This window comes from Conger conger, chromosome 17 (genome assembly GCF_963514075.1).
Source record: "Conger conger chromosome 17, fConCon1.1, whole genome shotgun sequence".
NCBI lineage: Eukaryota > Metazoa > Chordata > Actinopteri > Anguilliformes > Congridae > Conger > Conger conger.
The window spans coordinates 5,064,843-5,081,428 of NC_083776.1; the positions used below are offsets into that span (position 1 = coordinate 5,064,843).

Here is a 16,586-nt window from a genome sequence, read left to right on the forward strand (position 1 = left end):
GTACATCGCTCTGGATAAGAGCGTCTGCCAAATGCCAATAATGTAATGTAATGTAATCTTAAGATGCTTTCAAAGATGCTTTCAAACTGCCCAGAGCCATTTGCAGGTGTTTTGGGAAGAAAGGTAGGCACCACACCAAAATGTGCCCCCCCCCACGACCCACAACGGACCCCACCCTGTGAGGTACTCAACCCCCTGGGGAGGGGAGCGTGGTCACCAGGTCCGGACCGGACCATGGGACTCGGTTAAATAACTCAGCCGTTAAGTCAACCTTTGGTCTGCCAAAGTCCCCGAGGGAGGAAGGAGAGATTAGAGCAGTCTGAGAAGACACCCTTTCTCAGGACCCCATCCGACAGGAGACAGGTGAGTGAGCGTTCCTCAAGACCCCGCTGCGCTGGCTTAGCACGGGAACAGAAACGTCTCGGGGGGACTTTTTTAAAAATACGAACGACATGACCGTGGGCTCTCCGCTGTAGGCCCTGCCCTCTCAGAAGTAAGAGCGCGGTGGAGAGACGTTAGAGTTTTGTGAGGAGAAATATTCCTGTGTCGTAGCCTCAAAGTATAATTATGTTCTATTTGGGTACCAATAAGTACCTTTTATCATCAAAAAGGTACTTTTTGTAGAAATGTATATAAATTATTTATTGCCGGTTTGGAGTAGGTTTTATATACCGATAGGTTGCTGCCCCAGTGACAAGCATTTGCACCTTTTTAGGCACTTTTCCATACCTTTACCCGAGAGAGTGTTATTGAGTCAGTGACTACAGGCTTGTGCTAGCAGAGTGGCCATCACAGCTATAGCCCTGTGATATAGCCCTGTGATATAGTCCTGTGATATAGTCCTGTGATATAGCCCTGTGATATAGCCCTGTGATATAGCCCTGTGATATAGCCCTGTGATATAGTCCTGTGATATAGCTCTGTGATATAGTCCTGTGATATAGTCCTGTGATATAGCCCTGTGATATAGTCCTGTGATATAGTCCTGTGATATAGTCCTGTGATATAGTCCTGTGATATAGTCCTGTGATATAGCCCTGTGATATAGCCCTGTGATATAGTCCTGTGATATAGTCCTGTGATATAGTCCTGTGATATAGTCCTGTGATATAGTCCTGTGATATAGCCCTGTGATACAGCCCTGTGATATAGTCCTGTGATATAGTCCTGTGATACAGCCCTGTGATATAGTCCTGTGATATAGCCCTGTGATATAGCCCTGTGATATAGTCCTGTGATATAGTCCTGTGATATAGCCCTGTGATATAGTCCTGTGATATGTGGTCGAAGTGATTCGCTGTTATACAGTAATTTATTGATGTTTTGTAGTGGGCTGTTGCACAGAGACAAGTGTGCAGTTCATTCAGATAAACTCTGCAGGGCTACAAGTGTGCAGTTCATTCAGATAAACTCTACAGGGAGCCAAGTGTGCGGTTCATTCAGATAAACTCTAGAGGGAAACAAGTGTGCGGTTCATTCAGTTTAACTACAGGGAGACAAGTGTGTGCAGTTCATTCAGATAAACTTGACAGGGAGACAAGTGTGCGGTTCATTCAGTTGAACTCTACAGGGAGACAAGTGTGTGCAGTTCATTCAGTTAAACTCTACAGGGAGACAAGTGTGCGGTTCATTCAGATAAACTCTAGAGGGAAACAAGTGTGCGGTTCATTCAGTTTAACTACAGGGAGACAAGTGTGTGCAGTTCATTCAGATAAACTTGACAGGGAGACAAGTGTGCGGTTCATTCAGATAAACTTGACAGGGAGACAAGTGTGTGCAGTTCATTCAGTTAAACTCTACAGGGAGACAAGTGTGTGCAGTTCATTCAGTTAAACTCTACAGGGAGACAAGTGTGCGGTTCATTCAGATAAACTCTAGAGGGAAACAAGTGTGCGGTTCATTCAGTTTAACTGCATGGAGACAAGTGTGTGCAGTTCATTCAGATAAACTCTGCATGGAGACAAGTGTGTGCAGTTCATTCAGATAAACTCTACAGAGAGACAAGTGTGTGCAGTTCATTCAGTTAAACTCTGCATGGAGACAAGTGTGTGCAGTTCATTCAGATAAACTCTACAGAGAGACAAGTGTGTGCAGTTCATTCAGTTAAACTCTGCATGGAGACAAGTGTGTGCAGTTCATTCAGGTAAACTCTACAGAGAGACAAGTGTGTGCAGTTCATTCAGTTAAACTCTGCATGGAGACAAGTGTGTGCAGTTCATTCAGTTAAACTCTACAGGGAGACAAGTGTGTGCGGTTTATTCAGCTAAACGACATGGAGGCAAATTTCTGGAATTCTGCAGTTCGGACCAAGCCGTGCTGCATCTGTGTACGACGAGGGGATGTTTATCAACTTTATTTCCTTTTATTTCCTCTTTTTGCAGTTGTTTTCTCTTGTTATTTATGTGCATTAGTACCACCCCCACGAGGAGCAGTTATAAAATCGCTGTAACTACAGTAGGTTGGAAACAGAGGAACGGGCTCAGAGGTTGTATACTGAATATTTTTAATGTGTCTCAGAGCACATTGTCATTCTAGCTGTGGCTAAGACTGGCAGTCAAATCAAAAGAATAACTAACCATCGGAGGAACCAGTGGCTAACAGGTCTGGCATTCTGAGCCTGAACGCTCATATTAGCACAATGCTACAGCCACTGGCATTCGAATTAGCGCAATGCTACAGCCACTGGCATTCAAATTAGCGCAATGCTACAGCCACTGGCATTCGAATTAGCACAATGCTACAGCCACTGGCATTAGAATTAGCACAATGCTAAAGCCACTGGCATTCGAATTAGCGCAATGCTACTGCCACTGGCATTCGAATTAGCACAATGCTACAGCCACTGGCATTCGAATTAGCGCAATACTAGCGCAGTGCTTTACCGCCTGAGGCCTTCATACTGTTTATTGCAGAGGCAAAGGACAGGTGTTCCTTACACTGTGTACTTTGGAAAATAGCTTTCTGCTGGCTTTACTGTTAACTATTAACAATCCCAAGAATGCATGTACATGGTGTAGATCACGCACGGTCATTTTTCCCCAAATGAAAAACATTGACTTTTACTCTGTTACGAATTTGTGAGGCTGGTGAAATTGAATGTACAATAACGCTAAGTGATCTTCTTCTCTTGAAAATATTTGCGTGGTAATTTGACAAACCTAAGGCCAGCATAATTACCATGGCAACAAACTGAGAAATTGTCTGCTGGGTCAGGCCATTCGGTTTGATACAAATTGGAGATATTTACAGAATCGTATTCGGTAGTTGCCTCTAAAAAGGTGCAGAACGTCTTCTATACTGCCCCATTTTACCACAGTATGGCTTTAACCTAAGCCATTACATTACATTATTGGCATTTGGCACTCATCCAGAGTGACATACAGTTTATTAGACTAAGCAGGAGACAATCCTCCCCTGGAGTGATGCAGGGTTAAGGGCCTTGCTCAAGGCCTCAACGGCTGTGCGGATCTTATTGTGGCTACACCGGGGATCGAACCACCAACCTTGTGTGTCCCAGTCATTTACCTTAACCACTACGCTACAGACCGTAAGTCAACACAAAAGAGATTTTTATTGAACGCTAAAAGTTATCAAACACTCGTATCACACCAGGCATAATGGGACCAGTATCATTCAAAATGTTTCACTTTTGCCTCATCTGTCAAAAGAAAATTTTCCCAAAAGGCTTGGGGATCATCTGGGTGCTCTTTTGTAATTGTGAGATGAGCATGATGTTTCTCTTGGATAGCAGTGGTTTCCTCTTTGCTATTCTCTGACGAATCCTTTCCTTTCCCAGTCTCTCTCTGAACGCAGTGTCAGGAACACTGACATCAGCTGAGGGTAGAGAGGCCTACAGGTCTTCAGATTCCTCTGGGATCAGTTTTACTTCAGGGATGAGTTGTCTCTGAGGAATTTTGGCAGCCTGGCTACTCCTGGGAAGATTCGCCACTGTTCCCAGTGATAATGCCTCTCACTGTGATTTGGTGCCCTAGGAATGGCTTTGTAACCCTTTCCAGTCTGATATACTGTATGCAAAGAAAATTGGGCAAAAATTCCTCCTCAACAATGTGAAAGACTGATATCAAATTACATTTCATTATTGGCATTTGGCAGACGCTCTTATCCAGAGTGACATACAGTTGATTAGACTAAGCAGGAGACAATCCTCCTCTGGAGCAATGCCAGGTTAGGGGCCTTGCTCAAGGGCCCAACGGCTGTGCAGAACTTCGAACCCAAAACCTTGCCTGTCCCAGTCATGTGCCTTAACCACTACGCTACAGGCCGCCCTGTATGGGAAGTGTCTGATTATTGTTGCTAGAGGTGGTGCAATCAGTTTATAAGATGAAGGGTGCAATTTTTTCACAGGGGTGTGAAATTATTTAAGAAATCATTGTTTACTCAGGTTCCCTTTGTCAAATATTACCTTTCGTCTGAAGATCTGAAATCAGTCAGTGTGACAAATATGCGATAATAGAGGAAATCAGGAAGGGGACAAATACTTTTTCATGGCACTGTACACCAATACAGTCAGCACAAATATTTAAATGTCGTATCAGTAGTAGCAGTAGCAGTAGCAGTAGTAGCAGTAGTAGTAGTTGTAATAGTAGTAGTAGTAGTTGTACAATAATAGAAACAACACTTTATCAGAGATAATATAGATAAACACTATTTATACGTCAAATGTCAGAGGTGTGTTCATTCTGTAAAGAATGATTAACCTTTCTGATAACACTGTGAATGTGCATAGTAACAGATATGGCCTTTAACATTCTTTTCAGGGAATAGTGGCTATCTGTGATTTATTGTTCCTCCGCAGGTGTAAAACTGACCAGCAGGCCCTAAATCAGTTACAGACTGCCTGAACACAGAGAGTCCAGTTCAGTTTGTTTTGTGCATTTGTGCATTGTATGATTCAAACAAAGCTCGAGAAAACACAGAAATATAATGGAAAGTGAAAGAATTAGCATTTAGTTTTTATCATGTAAATATTTGGATACAAACATATTACTCTGTGATGGTTGTGGTTTCCACTCTGTGGCAATCTGGTACTGAGGATTTGAAACATTCGAGCTGTTCCACCCACACACAAAATAACCTCACAGCCAGGACCCTCCTACTGCAGACACTAAGTCTTCAGCTGACAGTGTTTTTATTAAGCACAGAATATGTTCTCTGCTGTTATTGGGTTTTATTCTGTGATAAAGACACTGCGCTGAGTTCCCCCTCTGCAGATATTACGTTTTTGTTTTGTGCCAAAGAGGCAATATTAGACTGTATATAAGATATTCGACTGTAGCGGGACTATTTTGGAAAAAATAATAATAATAATTTTTTCAATATAAATATGAAAATTGCTTGCTCAAGAGCCCAACAGCTGTGCGGATCTTATCCTGGCTGCGCTGGGGATTGAACCACCAACCTTGCGGGTCCCAGTCATGCGCCTTCTTAACCGCTGTTTTTTGGTGACGTGACAGAAATGGCCACACCCAGAGTGATTAACCTGAGCACGCGCGAGGGGCGGAGCTTCGGCTTCTACCTGCGGGAGGAGCGCGGCGAGGAGGGTCACCTGATCCGCAACCTGGAGCCTGGAGGCCCGGCCGAGCTGGCCGGCATTAAAGACGGGGACCGCATCCTGAGGGTCAACGGGGTGTTTGTGGACCGCAAGGAGCACTCACAGGTAAACAGCAAGGAGCACTCACAGGTAAACAGCAAGGAGCACTCACAGGTAAACAGCAAGGAGCACTCACAGGTAAACAGCAAGGAGCACTCACAGGTAAACAGCAAGGAGCACTCACTCACAGGTAAACAGCAAGGAGCACTCACAGGTAAACAGCAAGGAGCACTCACAGGTAAACAGCCAGGAGCACTCACAGGTAAACAGCAAGGACCACTCGCAGGTAAACAGCAAGGAGCACTCACAGGTAAACAGCAAGGAGCACTCGCAGGTAAACAGCAAGGAGCACTCGCAGGTAAACAGCAAGGACCACTCACAGGTAAACAGCAAGGACCACTCACAGGTAAACAGCAAGGACCACTCACAGGTAAACAGCAAGGACCACTCACAGGTAAACAGCAAGGACCACTCACAGGTAAACTGCAAGGACCACTCACAGGTAAACAGCAAGGACCACTCACAGGTAAACAGCAAGGACCACTCGCAGGTAAACAGCAAGGACCACTCGCAGGTAAACAGCAAGGACCACTCACAGGTAAACAGCAAGGACCACTCACAGGTAAACAGCAAGGACCACTCACAGGTAAACAGCAAGGACCACTCACAGGTAAACAGCAAGGACCACTCACAGGTAAACAGCAAGGACCACTCACAGGTAAACAGCAAGGACCACTCACAGGTAAACAGCAAGGAGCACTCACAGGTAAACAGCAAGGACCACTCACAGGTAAACAGCAAGGACCACTCACAGGTAAACAGCCAGGAGCACTCACAGGTAAACAGCAAGGACCACTCACAGGTAAACAGCACCCAGGGCCTGGTCTGAGATAGAGTCTGAACATTGCCTCATCCAGGTTCAACATTTTTCAGGAAATGTCAACCCGTTCCTTCTCAGACCTAGAAGCTAGAAGTGCAGAGGTTCCTAAAACTTTAATTGAGCAAGAAAACGTGAGCACGTCCTTTGCAGAAGTATTTTTTCAGAATGTGTGACCTTAAGCTTTGTGTCTGATTCAGGAGGTATTAGCCATCTTAGCTTCCTGCATGTATGGTTCAGGGGAAAGGAGCCCTCCTGGGTTCCAGTATAGATGGTCCAGGAGGATGTAGCCTCCTGAGCTTCCTGTTTATTTCCTGTTCTAGGTGGTGGATATGGTGAAGAACAGCGGGACCACTGTCACGTTTCACATCCTGGACAAGGCCTCCTACCAAGAGGCCGTGGGGGCCGGGGTGGACCTGTCCAACCCCCAGCCCCGCCCCACCCAGGCGCAGCCTGTGATGAACGGGGTGGCCGGGTCGACGCCCAAACCCAGGCTCTGCTTCCTGGCCAAGGCCAAGAGCGGGTACGGCTTCTCCCTCAAGTCCACTCTCGGTGAGCGCCAGGTTTGTTCCGCTGAGCTCCACTGTCACAGGCTCACGGGCAGACCTCTTGTGTTTTCAAGATTTTCATATCATATCAACTTTTCAGCGGTTTGTGTTGGTTGAAGTATGCATATTTTAGAGTAAAACTATTTTTCCAAGCTGTTTGTAAAACGATTTCCCGCGTGACATGATGTATATTTGTGCATAGTTATCGGATGACATTGCTAAAATGATAAACCTCTGAGCCCACGTAAACTGCCGCTTTGAGACCGAGCCAAAAGCCTTTGGACCCCTTTTGAGAACACCCAGTTGATCTTCGAAAATTAATTAGTTGTTAGTTAGTTATTTACTGGTTATTTTGCTCCTGGATCCTTCTCCCTCTCATTCACAGTTGTATTCTCTCCACTTAAGCTCCACTTTCGCCTCTGTCCAAGTTTACACCGCAGGAGCTGACCGCAGGAGGCAGAGGGGGAGAGATTAGGGACTTTATTAAAACACCTACATCACGGCTCTTTGCAGACATTTTGTGGGTGTTTCGGATACTAAATCCAGGAAGAGAACGCTGATGCGTGTGGGTCTTTAAAAGCGGCCATTTTGGTTCACAGACCCGAGGCTTCGCTCTTCGGCCTGTATGGGGTCTTTATCATCGAAGAGACTGAGGAGCATCTCGTGCTCGGTCAAGTCTGAAGTTGCATCTTTCCGCGCGTATCTGTCTTTACGACAAGACCTGACAAGTTGTTTTATGCATTAACTGCCTGTTTTTTTTTTTTATTACACTTGACATTAGTGAAGAGTTTACCATTATTTAATTTCCACCTGAGCCCTGTAGTTTTGCAGACAGTCTAACGCAAAAAGCGTTTTTATTTTGTGATCGTTTACAGTATGCTATAGAGTATGTATGCCTGTATTGATGATATTATTATAATTTTTATGATTATTATTATTACATTACAGTTGTTTAGCTGATGCTTTTATGCAAAGCAAATGACAGTTGATTAGACTTAACAAGGGACAATCCCCCCGGGAGCAATGTGGGGTTTGCTCAACAGCTGCGCTGATCTTATCGGGGCTTGAACCTCCAACCTTCCAGGTACCACTAGGCTACAGGCTGCCGTTGATGATAATTATCATTATATTTGTGGTAATATGCACTGTATGTCTGTCTGTGTGTCTGTCTGTATGTCTGTCTATGTGTCTGTGTGTCTGTCTGTCTGTATGTATGTATGTATGTATGTATGTCTGTGTGTGTGTCTGTATGTATTTTTATGTGTCTGTGTGTCTGTGTGTCTGGTGTTAGGGGAGAAGGGGATTTTCATGATCAACCTGACCCCGGGAGGTGTGGCAGAGAAGGCAGGGGTGAAGGCCCAAGACCGCGTCGTGGAAGTCAACGGTGAAAACGTGGAGGACACCACCCATGAGCAGATCGTGGAGAAGGTCACACACACACACACTCACACACACACACACACTCACACACACACACACTCACACACACACACATCGTATGTTTCACAAAACCACAACAAGTTCTTACCATAGATTTTCAGCAGTGGTGTATTTTTATGGAAAGCCAGGCACTGATCGAATCGCTGAAACATACTTTCATGATTCACAAACAGTTCACCTTTAATGTCGAGCTCGACCAGCAGTTGAAATTGTACTTCCCTCTAGGGTCTTTCAGAGCACTTATCCCTGGTTATGGGTGTGCACTTTGTTGTACGTCGCTCTGGATAAGAGCGTCTGCCAAATGCCAATAATGTAATGTAATGTAATGTAATGGAACCCTTCAATAGGGATGAATGTGGGCTTCACCCCATAATTGGTGGACCTAAAACAATTTCAAACAATCTTTTCATCATCATACGATTCCCTCTCTGTAGACAATTGTATTCATTTCTTTATTTGTTGAGTTTTTAAAAACATAAATCTTGCTATTACGTAGAAATCTTTGCAGAAGTGGAAGTCACACAGAGTTTCACAAAGGAGTTTTCCGATTCCAGGGAGAATTCTCGCGGGAAATGAAGAAAAGAACAGCGCTCAACTGAGCCAGTCTGGGGAAAAACTCCCCAGTGATTCTCTGTATGACTTTCACTTCCATAAAGACTTCCACTGAATAGCAAGATTATTTTTTTTAAGTCAACAAATGAATAAATCATATGATCATTAGATTCTTTTGAAACAGTCATTTCACTGATGGCATGCCCACCAATGTCCACCAATTATGTGGTTCCACTTCCAGAAACATTTCCACTCATCTTTGTATGAAAGTGGAGACTAATAAGCTGAAATATAGGGACCATGACCCCCTCCTATTGGCTTTCCGTTACACTTGTGGGTACTATGGGGCTTCACTTCTCACCTGTGGGGCTTTGCTGCTCACCTGTGGGGCTTCACTTCTCACCTGTGGGGCTTTGCTGCTCACCTGTGATGCGGTCTATGGCAGGTGAAGGCCTCGGGTGCCAGCGTCGTGTTCCTAGTGGCTGACGAGGAGATGGACAGCTACTGCAGGAACAGGAAGCTGAAACTGTGCGCGGAGCTGGCCACCTGCAAGCTCCTCCCATACAAGCCGCGCATCGCCGACATGGCGAAAGGCTCAGACGGCTACGGCTTCTACCTGCGCGCCGACCCCGAGAGGGAAGGTGTGTTTGAGCCTTAACATCGGCCGAAAGGCGTAGGGTCGTTCGAGGATTTAAACCAGGGCTGCCCAACCCTGTTCCTGGAGATCTACCGTCCTGTAGGTTTTAATTGAAATCAAAACCCTACTAGACAGAAGATCTCCGGGAACTTTGGTTAGATCAACAAAGCTACCAGCACTAGCTGGTTGACCAGCTCATACCCAGCTAGACCAGCTTTATGACCAGCCTGGCTATGCTGGTTGACCAGCTCGTACCCAGCTAGACCAGCTTTATGACCAGCCTGGCTATGCTGGTTGACCAGCTCGTACCCAGCTAGACCAGCTTTATGACCAGCGTGGTCATGCTGGTTGACCAGATCATACCCAGCTCCTTATGACCAGCTCGAGCTGGTCCAGCTGGCATAGCTGTGTTTTGCAGCCGGGTTGTGAACGTCGGAGGACCAGAGCGACAGAGGCCTATAACGCTCCTCTCCCGTAGGCCACTTCATAAAGGACATCGACAGAGGCAGCCCAGCCGAGGCGGCGGGGCTGAGGGACATGGACCGCCTGGTCGCCGTGAACGGGCAGGAAGTGGAGTCCCTGGGCCACGAGCAGGTCGTGGACCGAATCCGCCAGTGCGGGGAGTCCTGCTCCCTGCTGGTGGTCGCCGAGGAGACCAACAACATGTACAAGATGGTACGTTGGTTGAACCCCAACAACTACACTACAGGGGTTTAATGCCAATGTGTGAAACTGCAGTCAAGGCCTTGTACAAAGGCTACCACAGGAAGCTCCTCCCTGCTTTACGACGCTGTTGCAAGCTTTTTCCATTGTTGTAGGCAAATTGCATCACCAATTTCCCTCTTGTTTGTGCTAATGACCCATGCTGTTTTTTGATGATGCCAGTTGGGACTTTTGCAGGCTTTTTGCTGAAAGAAAGGTGTTAATTTTGGTGGCACATTGTAGTGGTTTCCTTGGAAGTTAGGCTATGTCACGTTAGCCTGAAATCTGTCTGGCAGTTTCATAATCAGCATCATCACAGAGTAGAGTCACTGCCTGGCTTCCTCCACCAACTGAAAACACACCTGTTTACATTGCTTGTCGGCTGACCCAATAAACGTCTTAGTGGTTAAGGTAAATGACTGGGACACACAAGGTCGGTGGTTCTAATCTTGGTGTAGCCACAATAAGATCCGCACAGCTGTTGGGCCATTGAGCAAGGCCCTTAACCCTGCATTGCTCCAGGGGAGGATTGTCTCCTGCTTAGTCTAATCAACTGTACGTCGCTCTGGATAAGAGCGTCTGCCAAATGCCAATAATGTAATATTAGGCAACGTCATCCGATAATTATGCAAAAACATACTTACATCATGTCGCATGGAAAATAGTTTTACAGACAGCTTGGAAAAATAGTTAAATAGTTTGATCCTGAAATATGCATACTTTCACCGAAAATGTGTTTTACCTGAATCAGTATGCGGCATGGAACACAAAGCTGGAAGATGATATGAAATGCTGAAAAACTGTCAGTGAGCCTTTTTCAAAGATAGGAACAGTGGTGTTGTAACAATGTTTTAACACAAAAATCTTACCTGTTGTACCTTTAATGTTCTGAAAAGGCTCTGTGTCACTTCACAGGCTGGAGTGTCTCCCCTCCTCTACTGGAAGGAGGTGAGGGGGTCCCCCCCAGCGTCGCCCAAGGGGGGTACGCCCACCCCCGAACCGGCGCCTACGCCGCCCCCTGCCTTGGCCCAGCCAATCGCTGAAGACTACAAACCCAAACTGTGCAAGCTGGAGAAGACTGCCGACGGGTTCGGCTTCCACCTCAGCGGGATTCACGGGGCGCCGGGCCAGTATCTGAAGGAGGTAATGACCAGCGCACTCGTCCCTGGTTATGGGTACGCACTTTGCACTATGTTGTACGTCGCTCTGGATAGGAGTGTCTGCAAAATTACATTACATTTTACATTATTGGCATTTGGCAGACGCTCTTATCCAGAGCGACGTACAGTTGAATAGACTAAGCAGGAGACAATCCTCCCCTGGAGCAATGCAGGGTTAAGGGCCTTGCTCAAGGGCCCAACGGCTGTGTGGATCTTATTGTGGCTACACCTGGATTAGAACCACTGACCTTCCGTGTCCCAGTCATTTACCTTAACCACTAGGCTACAGGCCGCCCCCATTGCCATTAAAAATGCCATTAATGTGATGTAATGTAAAGGTAAGAAGGGGGGTGCCCTTGTCGGGTGTCAATGAGTCAACATCCCAGCTGAGATCTTCTCATGACTTAGATCGTCTAATGACCTGCTGCCTTTAGGCAGTCATTAACCCTCCCTGAATGGACAGTGGCCCTGCCACTCAAACACACCTTCCATGTTTTGGTCAACACCCTGCTTTGAGGTACACTTTCCTAAAGTGGGGTACGAGTATGGTGTACATACCCTGGTGTAAGGCTATAACCAGATTGAAATTGTTTCAAAAACACAGCCAAAGCTGGTAAAACCGTGTTGAGTATGGAGCTGGTCTGAACTGGTCAACCAGCAACCAGCTGTTTCGAAACATATCTTCAGTTTTTTTTTCAGGAGGGTTAGACCATGGTCCTGTATACAGTACATATATACAGTATACAGTGCACAAAGGAGTAAAACTATGGTACTATGGTGTACACAGACATTGCACTTGTCATGATAAACACCGTATTTCAACATTTGAATGTTACTGAATGAATCCATTCGTATCACATGAGAATCGCGGAGGTTTGGCTGAGACTGCAGGGACTTAGCTTTCATTCAGGAAAGTGGTGATGAAGTGTCCGTGTTCATTGTTCTGCTCTGTCTTGTTCAGTAGCTGTTGTGTGATTATGCGTACATTAGGCTAATTAATATCATTCGAGATCATGCTTTTTAAAACAGTGTGCTCTTTCCCTAAGATTAAGTTGAATAAAAATAAAAAGAATAAAAAAAACAGAATAAAATCTGATGTGGGTGTACATCCAAAGAGTCCAGGAGATGACTGTCATTACTGAGATTCATTAATAATGAGTGTTCAGCAATTTGTATTCAACTTTCAGAGCATTTCACACAGCATAGGTTGAGATGTGGGGTTATTTACTTAATTGTTTATTTTATCTTGGTGTAAACTTTGTCATATCGAAGATTCCCATACAGATGTGTATATTTCTCAATTCAATTTGTAAAAACAAATACTCATATAAAATTTATCAAAGCAATAAATAGATGATGAAACTGCATCTGACCTTAAGTCATTTCTTTCCGTTTCCTGTTTAAAGACGTGGTGGCCTGCACATGCGAGTGTGGGTGTTTCTCTGCGGTTTTGGTTTCCATATTAAAACCTGGGTCATGCTCAGCCCTGAGAAACATAGCAAAATGTTTATTTAAACAGAAACGGTGGCGTGTTGGTCAACCGTGGGCTGACTGACTTAGGTTGAAAGAGTTTGCTTCTATGGTGTCTGAGAAGGCGTTCTCTCTGCTTTAAAGCATGGGCCTGCGTGATTATTGATTCAGGCTACGCCCCCGACACACACACCAAACGGGAGTACGTGCACACGTAAAAGCCTGTTGTAAGACGTTGCACACCATTGGGAGGAAACATATCCTTCAAAAACCATGGCAAAACGTAGGGAAAATGTTCAGATTGAACGTGCATCTGCTCTGAAAACATGGGTAGCCGGTAGCCGAGTGGTTAAGGAGCTTGACTGGGACCAGGGAGGTCAGTGGTTCAAGCCCAGGTGTAGCCGCAGTAAGATCCGCACAGCCGTTGGGCCCTTGAGCAAGGCCCTTAACCCTGCATCGCTCCAGGGGAGGATTGTCTCCTGCTTAGTCTAATCAACTGTAAATCCCTTCAGATAAAAAAGCGTCAGCTAAATTAAACAGATTATTTGTTTCATTTATTCATAAAAAACCTGTATGAACAACTGGAACACAGAGATGTCACAGAGACATCACAGTGATGTCACAGAGATGTAAGTGATGTCACAGTGATGTCACAGCAACGTCACAGTGATGTGTCAGTGATGTCACTGAGATGTCACAGTGATGTCACAGGGCTGTCACAGTGACATTACAGTGATGTCATCTGAGGCCCGTGTCCGTCTTCTCCCGTCTGCAGGTGGTGAAGGGCGGAGTGGCTGACCAGGCGGGCCTGCGGGACGGGGACGTGGTGGTGGAGGTGGGCGGGCAGAACGTGGAGGACTGCACTCATGAGGAGGTGGTGGAGAAGATCAGGAGGTGCGGGGGCAGCCTCGTCCTGCTGGTGGCTGAGAAACAGGCCTACAACTTCTTCAAGGCCCGGAAGATTCCGGTCAACACCCAGCTGCTGGAACAGGCCAGTTCCGACACCCCAGAGACACCTGGGACACCTGAGTCCTCCGACACACCTGAGACCCCCAACACACCTGAGACATCCGCCACACCTAATAATGAGACATCAAACACACCTGAGCCCCCCACCACACCTGAGACCCCCAACACACCTGAGACATCAAACACACCTGAGCCCCCTGCCACACCTGAGACCCCCAACACACCTGAGACATCAAACACACCTGAGACATCAAACACACCTGAGCCCCCTGCCACACCTGAGACATCCAACACTCCGGAGATCCCTGCCACACCTGAGACCCCCGACACCACACTAGGACAGGGAAGAGAGGAAGAGGAGGAGAAGGAAGAAGAAGAAGAGGAGGAGAAGAGGAGTGAGAAAGGAGCAGAGCAGGGAGAGGAAGCAGGAGAAGGGCAGCAGGAAGAGGCGGGGCGAGAGGAGGAAGTGAACAGTCCGGCCGCCCCACCCAGCCAATCAGAGCCTGGCGTCAGGGTGAGTATGATTGGTGGCCCAACAGGAGCGGTTCAGTAAAAACAGTCCCCAGCTCAGAGGATGAAAATCTGCCCCTGATATCACAGCGCTCCTCTGAGGCTCAACATGAGCGCCCCTGTTTGCTCTGGCCTGTCCCAGTACCTCCCACTGGAAACCACTGCCAGGGCCTTTGGCCTTTCCCAGCACCTGAGACTGGTCTGTCCTGTGGGAGGGGGTTAGGGCTTGACACTCTCGTTTTCTCTCTCCCTCTCTCTCTTTGTCTCTCTCTCTCCCTTCCCCTCTCCCTCCCTCCCTCTCCCTCTCCCTCTCCCTCCCTCTCCCTCTCTCTCTCTCTCTCTCCCTCTCTCACAGAAAGTGTCCGTGTCCTCCGTGGCGTCGTCCGGTCCGGGTGAAGACGAGAGGCTCTGAGGGTCCGGGAGCCCCGCCCCGCCCGCCCCACCCCGCCCCGCCCCGCCCCGCCCCTGTTCCACACACTCACAGCGGACGCTGGTACTCATGTTGTGCGCTGCAGCAGAGCGGATTAAAGCCACGCGTCGAAAATTCACACCGTTCCCCACGTCCCACGGCAGGCTCGCCCTCCACTCGTCCAGTTCACCCGACTCTCGCTTCACCTCTCCCAAGATCTATCAGCCTGTGTGACGTTCGTGTCTCGATACACAACCGGGCATGTTCAGAGGGCTTTACTGGGGTTAACATATCACACATGAATTAACAATAAGCACATTCCTCCACCTCCCGACGATTGATGCGGTTTGATTTGTGGAAATAACCAAGCACTTTAACTCCGCTGTCTCTTCTTCCATAACGTCATCTCAGACTCTGCCTCCACGAACGCCACCCGGAGCAAAATTACTGCAGTATTCGTTATAATAAGTGACATATTTGCAGGATTCACCCTTTCAATGAAGTAACAGCCGGTGATGATTGTGTAATGGGTACGCCTCTAGATTTGCACTCTGATCTTAGACCGAGAGGCAGCATTATAGTTTTGCTGACAGAAGCGTATCCTGGGTGATGGAATAACCCTCCGCTCTTCAGTCGCGATGGGTGATGTAAAATGGTGGGTGTAACATGGCCTTTAATACTGAATTTTGGGGTGGGGGTCACAGAGGGATGGTTCAGAGCAGGGGACTGCTTTGATGACAGTCACTCATCTCTTGCTGTAAAGTCAAATTCAATATTCATATCTTTACAAGATTATATCAATTATAGCATTGCAGCATTATTCCTGCTAGATAAAATGCATATTTCGTTGGACGTTTCCTATCTGTATTATCTATGCCAGTGATATCCAACCCTGGTCCTGGAGAGCTACAGGGGGGTGCTGGTTTTTAGAGCAGTTGATTGCACAGGTAACTCGCCTCAGGTAACTCTCCACAGGGTGCTGGTTTTGAGGTGAAAACTAAAACCAGCAGACTCAGTAGCTCTCCAGGAGCGGGGTCGGAGACCACTGATCTATACAAACATCTCACTTTATTCTGGTCAAGGTTTTTAATGTGCTCAATCATTAACGTCATCTAATGTTGCTAGCAAGCATGCTAATGTTACTTAACTCTTCGTAAGTCTTTCTTTAGACACCGGAGCAAGCCTCCAAAAATTATTTTAGCAGGATGCTAAGCTTCAGCAACAACTGCAATAGTTAACCAGCTGTTTAGAAATGGCTGCAACACAATATGATCTAGTACACGTTGCATACTCAAGCAGGCTAATGTGTAACATCGTCACACCAGCACCCCCAGTTCGAAAATCATTCTTGCGTCATGCTTTGAAATAAAATTGTGTATATATTGCACTTACACTCCAACACTTGGTTTGGTGGTCACATCATTTTAAGGACAGGCTGGGTCAGTATGCTTAAATTATGTTTTTGACAAGATGCTGATAATACAAAAATATTCAGTGTATGGTCATCTGTGAGCAAACTCTATGATCAGTGTTGTTTAATGCAAGCAGATTAATTTGCGTAATAATAAACTCTGTCTGTGCACCTCAATCTGTATCATGCCTGTAATATGTGTCCTCTGGAACAACATTCATTTAAATACAACACCACCTGCTCAATGCCTTCCATTAAAATAAAAATGCAATCATTTCTAAATAATCTTC

General features: G+C 46.4%; 1 protein-coding gene across 2 annotated transcripts; it reads left to right on the forward strand.

Annotated features, from left to right (window-relative positions):
* Positions 1-296: 296 nt before the first annotated feature.
* LOC133116945 (Na(+)/H(+) exchange regulatory cofactor NHE-RF3-like) lies at positions 297-14,917 on the forward strand. 2 transcript variants are annotated; one of them, XM_061226976.1, is made up of 9 exons: positions 297-363; positions 5,475-5,677; positions 6,812-7,040; positions 8,328-8,464; positions 9,474-9,669; positions 10,144-10,340; positions 11,283-11,510; positions 13,773-14,480; positions 14,832-14,917. In XM_061226976.1, exons 2-9 carry the CDS (start codon positions 5,477-5,479, stop codon positions 14,886-14,888), a joined length of 1,953 nt encoding a protein of 650 aa, XP_061082960.1. In that variant the 5' UTR covers positions 297-363; positions 5,475-5,476; the 3' UTR covers positions 14,889-14,917. The 2 variants fall into 2 exon arrangements, with proteins under 2 accessions (XP_061082960.1, XP_061082959.1); XM_061226975.1 differs by lacking the exon at positions 297-363 and having other exon boundaries at positions 5,169-5,677.
* Positions 14,918-16,586: the final 1,669 nt, after the last annotated feature.

Bases quoted from the DNA above. Each gene is read 5' to 3' on its own strand.
- LOC133116945 (XM_061226976.1), top strand. From the start codon at position 5,477: ATGGCCACACCCAGAGTGATTAACCTGAGCACGCGCGAGGGGCGGAGC. The intron at 11,511-13,772 runs GTAATGACCAGC...TCCCGTCTGCAG, and splicing joins CGGGCCAGTATCTGAAGGAG to GTGGTGAAGGGCGGAGTGGC. The intron at 14,481-14,831 runs GTGAGTATGATT...CCTCTCTCACAG, and splicing joins AATCAGAGCCTGGCGTCAGG to AAAGTGTCCGTGTCCTCCGT.